The sequence below is a fragment of the Fulmarus glacialis genome, unplaced genomic scaffold, assembly GCF_000690835.1.
Source record: "Fulmarus glacialis isolate BGI_N327 unplaced genomic scaffold, ASM69083v1 scaffold29565, whole genome shotgun sequence".
NCBI lineage: Eukaryota > Metazoa > Chordata > Aves > Procellariiformes > Procellariidae > Fulmarus > Fulmarus glacialis.
The window spans coordinates 1-8167 of NW_009211609.1; the positions used below are offsets into that span (position 1 = coordinate 1).

At 38.4% G+C, this 8167-nt stretch overlaps 1 protein-coding gene across 1 annotated transcript; it reads left to right on the forward strand.

Moving 5' to 3' along the window:
• The first annotated feature begins 72 nt into the window (after window positions 1-72).
• On the forward strand, window positions 73-5447 carry F3 (coagulation factor III (thromboplastin, tissue factor)). The gene is made up of 6 exons (XM_009577611.1): window positions 73-244; window positions 909-1023; window positions 3089-3273; window positions 3677-3858; window positions 3984-4143; window positions 5308-5447. The coding sequence occupies exons 1-6, from the start codon at window positions 73-75 to the stop codon at window positions 5445-5447; spliced, it is 954 nt and encodes a 317-aa protein (XP_009575906.1).
• Window positions 5448-8167: the final 2720 nt, after the last annotated feature.

Here is an 8167-nt window from a genome sequence, read left to right on the forward strand (position 1 = left end):
GACTCTGCTTCAGCGCCCGGACGGCGGAGCGCTCGGGTCGCCAAGGGCTGGTTCCTCCGGGGGGGATCTCTCATGTCCGCAGCCGCGTCGGTGCTGGGGAGCGGGGCCGAGTCTCGGGAGTCGGCAGTTGCTCGCAGCTGCTGCGCCGGTGTAGCAGGGAGCGATCTGCAGGATTTCTTTCCCTTGTCGCCCGTTCGCAGCTTGTCGGAGGGGCAGAGAAGGCGGAATTTAGAAAATAATCACGGTATCGCCCAGCGAAACGCTTGATTTCCAGAGGTTACAGAGGCTGTGCGGGGTTTTCCGCTCCGGCTTCCTCCCAGGCAGTTCCCCGAAGCAGCTGTGGCCTCTGCCGGGGCGGCGGGCTCCCGGGTCACCGCGGCCTCCCTTCTGCTTGTGCGCGGGCCACGAGTTCATCCGGGGGTAACCCCTCTCAGATGTTAGCGTGTAGGGCAACCACTGATTTTTAAAGACTTTGTCTTCCCAAAATAAAGATGGGGAAACTGGGAGCTAATGCCTTCGGCAGCAGATACAGCCAGGAATGATTTTGAACTACACTGCATTTGTTTGGTGGTTGGACATTCTCATGAGTATCTTCAAGCTTTTGTAGCTTCTTCAGAGGTCTTGGATCAAAAAGGAGGCATTAGACAGAACTCCAAATAAGTTACCTCGCCAACCTAGGAGTTACAAGGAGGAAAATAATTTTCTTGTGTTTCTCGCTTCTGCCAGGACACATTCTTTTAGTAAGGCGAGTCTGAGCCCAAAGGGCAGGACCAAGCCTTTTCCCCCAAAAGAACTTTTCCAAGTAGCAATTCACAGCAACTGCTTCATTTAACTAAACAGTGGCTGCAGGAAGCCAGGAATTACATCTAGTGTGACTGATGGCACTCTTCTGTTTTCTGTATTTAAAGGCAATCCAGAATTACCAACAGCAGTTAATATAACCTGGTCTTCAATCAATTTTAAAACTATACTACAGTGGCAACCAAAACCATCAGGTTACTTCTATACAGTAGAAATACACGGGTAAGTAGATAACACTAAGGTGTGCCCATTAATGGCAATTGAAGAAGATGCAAATAGAGTGTGTTTGAGTATTTCTGAGACTGAATGTAACAGGAAAAGAGCCCAAACATGAGGATTTAGGAAAATTGCCAACCCAGCTGTTAATACTTCTTTGTATCCAACTATAAGAATATCTGATTCAGACTTCTGGTTTTGCCCACTTCAGAAACAGGGAGTTGAGCTTTAGATCAGTATTTCAGTTCTGGGGTTCGGTGCAGGCCAGCTGCACTGGAGATCTAGGCCAAGATACTTTGAAGAAGTTGACGCTCAATCTGACACACCATGTATTAGATCGAACGTCACCTTTTTATGTCTTTCAAAGCGTCTGGACTGAGTCTTTTCTCTTTAGTCTTGGGAGGTGTCTGATAAATGTGAGTCTGCGTTTTATTCTAATTGGTGAATCACAGTAAATGAATAATTTGTCTTGCTGGGTAATACTAAAAATTACCTTTGTTCGTCTACCTCTGTCAAGACTTCCTCTGTCATCATGTTTTATGTAAGCTATGAAATGCTGTGGACATAAAAAGTAGCCAGCTTACATGAAGTGTCTAACACCTCTTTCAATACTGCACAAAACTTCCATGAAGTTCAGTAATAAATCTGTGGTGTGCTTAGCTCCCATATTAATTCATAGACCATTATTAAACATGCCCCAGAGGGAAACTGCATCATCAACTCTCCTACCTATTAATGAAAATATGGTACTGTAGTCTCTTCTGTCTGTAAAAATGGCATAGAAATGAGAGCTCTCTCATGACTAATGGATGAAATACCAATGCAATGGCCTAATGTGCTCTTTTATTCTTTAAGGGAGTCATTAAATTAATAGACTTAAAAGCACACACTAGCAGAATGAATTTAATGAACTTCATGAATCTCGAGTTTCTTTCCAGCCATTTGTGGTTGCAAAAAATTGAAGTCTGTTTGCCCAAGATTCAATATAGAATAACAGACACATCGTTAGACAAGTTGCTCTTATGGATGAAGTGTGCTTAAATGTTTGCTTTCTCATCTATGTACATTTGCAGAGTACGTTTGTTGGATCACAAAGGTCAAATCTCCTCCGTTCCTTTTCAAGGCGTCTCTAGGACACTATCACTAACTGATCTGTGACATCGTAAGAAATCTGGTGAAGTGGGAAGGGAGTTCAGGCAACTCTTAAATAAAACTTGACCCATATGGAGGAAAACTCATTTGTTAATTTCCAGTCGGCACTCTTGCTCTTTCAGCTGAGATCACACAATTTTTCTTTTCCTTAGTTCACCAGCAAAAACAGGGAAAAGAATTGAAGCAATAATATCTAATCTGTTTTTCCATTCCTTCTTATTAGGAAGTAAAAAGGGGAATTAACACTTTTTCCTGGTTTCATTATTATTTCTCAAGTAAATGGACCTGCTTTCTATTATTTAAAAATCACAAGAAGTGCATGGATCATGTTTTTTGTCAATTTTTTTAATTGTAATTCTGCAACGAAAATTGTCTGGTTCTCAGTGACATTTGCACCTGCACAGATGCAAAAAAAAAGTGACATATATGAGGAGACCTTGTTGTCACATTAAACAATTAATATTGGTGTCAGCAGAGCTTCCTAGGACAACTGATGTTTCTTAAGGCAATAGTTTTCAGATGCATCAGGAATAACACTTTCAAAGTGATTTATGCATCTTATGTTTTTTTAAAGAAGTCAACTGCAGAAAAATCCCAAATCAGAACTATTTATGGTTTCTATTCAGTTCATATAAAAGATTGAATTTTTAATTCATCTATGTATCCAATAACATATTTCTGTAATTAATATGGATCATATTTGATTTACTTGATTCTACTTTGAATTGTGAAATACAGCTGTACAGGATAGTGGTTTTTGAGGTTTTTTCTTCTCCTTTTCAACCTAGTACACCTGCAAGACTGTTCCATTGGGTGAGGGAAATCTATACAGTTTGAGGGGAAAAAATGTTTTTTAACATATCTAAATATGTAAAAGCCTGGTTGGAAAGTGTTGACACTTCTTTCTTGCTCTTTTCAGACAGACATCTGACACCAAAAAAAAATGCATATTGACAGCAGAAACAGAGTGTGATGTTACTGATGTGCTCAGGAATGTAAAAGAGACCTATACAGCACAGATACTGTCTGTGAAGTCCTCGGGGATGGATAACTTTGAAGAACCACCTTTTGCAGTCTCTGAAAAGTTTACACCTTATAATCAGAGTAAGTAGGATTGCCAATTAAATCTTATCATAAACTTCCTTTCAAGATTACTTCCACTGACTTAAACAAGGTTTAGACTGGGCCTAAAGGTTTTTCCTATAGTTTCTTACAGTAGCCATACTGATATCTGAGAAGACTTTCAGGCATAAGACTTTCCCTGTCGTAGGGGAGTGTGTAAGATTTTAGTTACCATTTGTTTCTCACTGCAGTGAGTAGACTATTTTACTAACATTGTGTACTAGATGAAGATATTTATTAATAATTCAGGATTTCACTATATTACTTTGGCTCTGTAAACTTATAATAGATTTGAGGAGGGAAGGGAATGGAGGGAGGAAGAAGAAAGAGCATGTTGTGTAGAAAAGATGATGTCAGGTTTTTAATTCTAAAAATGCTTGTTTAGCTGTTCTTGGAAAACCGGAGATACAGAATTACACACAAAAAGGTTCCAAACTGAATGTTGTGTTCCAAGATCCACTTACACCATATACATTTCCTAATGGAAGCTTTCAAAGTATTCGAGATATTTTCCAACATGACCTGGAATACAAACTCTATTACTGGAAAGATCAAAGTTCTGGAAAGGTAAGGTCTAGCTCTACTTTTTACGTATTCTGTAGCTGTATTATAGCTACACAATTTCTGTGCTACCTTAAGAGCTAACACTTTTGCAGAGAATACTTTCCTGAGATACTTTTTTTCCTTTACAGAAAGATGCAACAACAAAAAGCCATACATTTGAAGTAAGCGTTGACAGCACAAAGAACTATTGCTTCTACGTACAGGGAATCATTCCCTCCCGCAGAGAAAACCGTAATGGTCAAGAAAGCATGGTGCTTTGTACCAGTGTAGGAAGAAGTATCTTAGATGGTAGGTATCTGGTGAAGTTTGTCATACAGTCTTTAGCATTCTAACAAAAAGACACTTCAATTCTGAGTATATTTTTATACTTCTTTAAATTGTGATGCCTTTGATAGAATAAACTATTTACTGTATAAGTGAGAGGACACAGACTGAACATGGAAACTCATGGGAAGAACTCACATTAAGTAAGAGTCCATCTTTAGCTAGTTGGAGTTGGTTTTAGGGTTTTGCTAAATTGTTGTGATTAGTTTTAAATTATCTGACTTGATGACTAGTCACTGAGGTTTCAGATCTCATCACTAGCCTTCAGCTTCGTTTTTTTGTTTTCTGATTGTTTTCCTCAGATCCTTCCAATAACATAGTAAGTGCTTGAAAGATTAGCTCTAAAACATAGGAGTGCTGGAAACCTACATATCCATTCACTTGTAGTTTGAACTGAACTTCAGTTATTATCTCAAGAGCAGATGATGAGACCAAGCATTTCTTTACTGTTACATTACAAGGTCAGAGGTTGGCAGAAATAAGTTAGTGAGTGGTCAGTGAATCAACCAGTCTAATTCCAGACAAACAATCTGGATAACAGATTGTTCTTCAATAAAACGTCATCAATATTTATTAAATAATATCACATTGCTGTACTGTATCTTTCTTCTCCACCAGATAAGAATATTTGCACTCGAAGTAGAAAAGCTTTTCTAAAAATGGCAAATTAACTCTCTCAAATTAACTTTCTTATCTAGATATATGTTTTTGTTTATCACAATAGCTGAATTCTAGTAAACTACAACTTGAATAGAAATCTCTTCTGTTAGTGTTTTCTAGCTTCTAACCTGGAATAAATCTCCACTTGGACTTAGTTTCACAGAAATAATGCAGGGGCAGGGGAAATGGTTTGACTTCTTATTGTGGTGGTAGCATGGTATTTTAGTGCACTAACTAAACTAGATTAAAACCTAGTGTGAACCAGGTGAAATGAAGCTTTACCTCAGTTCAACAAATTCACATTAAAATGAATTCAGTTCACACTGGGGTGGTCACTCCACTTCTGTGATACTGTAAAATACAGAAAGCATTTTTTACTTCAGTGGAGTGGGTTCTAAGAGTTTGTAGCACTGTGACATTATGGCTTCTGATAACTGAATCTTGGATTTTTTTTTTACTCCCCTACAGAATATGGAGCAGAAGTCTTTATCATCATAGCAGTGATAGCAATTGCGGTCATCACTCTTGCCATTGTCCTATCAGTGATCCTGTGTAAACGCAAGAAAGCAAAAGCTGCAAGAGAAAAGGAACCCCTTAATGGTGTCTAAGGAGAAATTATTGTGGACACTAGTGGCAGTTCCAAAGCAAAAAGAAAAAAAAAAAAACAACAAAAAACATAATTTGGGTAATTGGATGGATTTAGCCTCTCTGAAACAGGAATTTTGAAGCCCAAACTTTATGTGGATTCAAAAAATCTGTTAGGCAGATGAAAAATCCAGATATCGGGAAGCCCTATGTCACTAGTGGCCGGAGGCTGGAAGAGCATTCTGGTGATCTGTTACAATATCCTAACCCTGCTCATATACTCTTCCCAAGCTCCTTCTATTGTCCTGTCTGAAACAGGATTCTGAACTAGACGAACCTTTGACTTGACCAGGTACAGCCATTCTGAAAGCATGGCCTTACTGAGCCAGAAGATTTATGGTACTTGTGAGGGGAAAAAAACACTACTTTTGAAAAATATGTGTCCTTTACCTAACTAAAAGGAACATCTTTCTGTTTCTATGAAACAAAACCTGTATTTATCTGACTTTCTTTTAACATTATTAACTGGTGAAATGATCTGTTAGTTCAGATGTGGCAAAAACGCTACTATTATTTCTGCACTTCTTGGATAAAATTAACTTGGATAAAATTTATCTTTGGAGATACACAATCAAAGGTAAACAAACTGAAACTACTGTACTGGCAACTTGTAAGGAACACTCTTGAAGTAGGTAGCTGCTGTCCATCTGGAAAGCATATCCGGATTACACTACACCTAGAGTTATACAGACACGGTGGTCTGATGGTTCCAAGTAAGTGTTAGAACAAACACTTTGCAGTTTTTGAGTCAGTAGTAACTCAATTCATGCAAGCACTGAGTAGGTAGCAGTATTTACTGCATTTTGAACATTGTTTTTAATTAAACAGTTGGTGAATGAATAGTTTACGTGGTATAGATTCAAATCATCTTGGTGATGGGATTTGGAGGTACCTGTTGCTTTGACTATTTTAATATTTATTTTATAAATGAGAATCTAATTTTTATACTGGTGATATCTGTATTTATGATGGTAATTTATACTTTTCTAGTGAAATAAAGGTAATTGGGAAAATAAGACTTTCTTTTAATTTTTTAAATGAAGTACAGCATTCATTCCAGAACTAAATTAAAAATATGTTTAGGAAACTTTTGTCCACTTATGTGAGCGATTATTCAGTGTTTGCATTCACACCTCCTCATTCTAATGGAAAGTATACTAGGCGTCTCTTTGGTTTCCCACAGTGGTGCCTGTACTGCTTGTGGTAGTGATGTTCATGCAGGGCATCATGGGGCCTGGCCCAGAGATGAGAATCTACTGCTGCTAATGATGGTGATAGGCACAAAAAAAAAAAAAAATCGAGAGACTGGAAAAAAAGTAGTTGGCACTAATTGGCTGTATATCTCATCCTCTTTTAAGACACGTATAAAGCTATATCTATTGCATTTATGAGAAGGAATAACATAATATAAAATTAATATCCCAATCTGCCAATTTTTACAGAATTGTATTTTATGTTTTTCATCCCTACTGTATTATAGATACCTTCTTTGTATGGATTAAGACTCCTGTGAACGTATGTGTGGTTTATGGGGGTTTTCTTTGTTCTTTAATTCCCTTTTTTACAGAGGGAAGAAAACAAACACCACCACCACCCCCCCAAAAAAACCCTGTTTACTTAATATTGTGTAATAAATGCTTAATGCATTTTCTGCTGATGCATAAGCCTTGTATGGAGGAGGAATCTTACATCAGCAATCAAAAATATGAGAGCTTGTGGGAGTAAATTTAAAAACATTCAAAGTTGTCATCGTTGCTTCCCTTCCCTGTGTGTTCTGCTTCCTCTGCTTCATTCAGTGCCAAGCTTGAAAAAGGGAGAGCTCATAGGAAAAGGAAAGCCTGTAGGTTACAGCATAGCATTTTTTTAAACTAAACCATGCAGTTGGTTGTCATAAACCACATAGAATGATGTTATAAATCATGCTTCATTAGTTAAGAGATTTTTCGTTGGTTCTGAATATGAAGGTTGTTGAAGAAAGAACACCCATAGAAGTACAAACAAGTGCCTTAAATGGCATGAGAGTGACCCACTACGGCACAAGTCCTGGAAACCTGAAGTGCTTCTGTTCCCTAGCTGCAGTGTGTTATCATCCAACAATGCTGAGTAACCAGAGCCACAGGGCTCTCAGATCCTATTTCAAAGAGTTTTTTTGCTGTTTGTGGACACAGTTGAGAAAGGGGCTTACTGCAAACTTCCGGAAGTATTATCCCTTGGGTCGGTGTACTGAGCCCACACAAAATGTTTTATGCAGAGATACAACTTTCTCAGCGTATCAGGGTGGTCAAAAGGAATTGTTAAATAAAGGTATTGTCACTAGAGAGAAAGACTAGATCCTATCTACAATACACGTGGCCACTTCAGCACTGTACCGATTTAAGACGGAGCCAGCCACCCAGGGAATCGATGTGAGAAAGGGAAGGCTTTTCCTACGCACCTAAATTCCCTAGCTTATCTTCTAAGCAGGTTTCTGTAGGCAAGCGTGTTCCTACTGATGCTCCTGATTCCCCTGTTCCACTTTGCTCCTTGTCATCTGTTGCAGAAAAAGGTATCCAGCTAGTTCAAGTGGATAAAAGCATTTGCACAGTTCCCTGACACAGTACTTGTGTTCTCTTCTTATACAAATGAATACGTAACACTGCATACTGTAATAAGCCACTTTCATTTTATAGTACTGCTTTAAAAC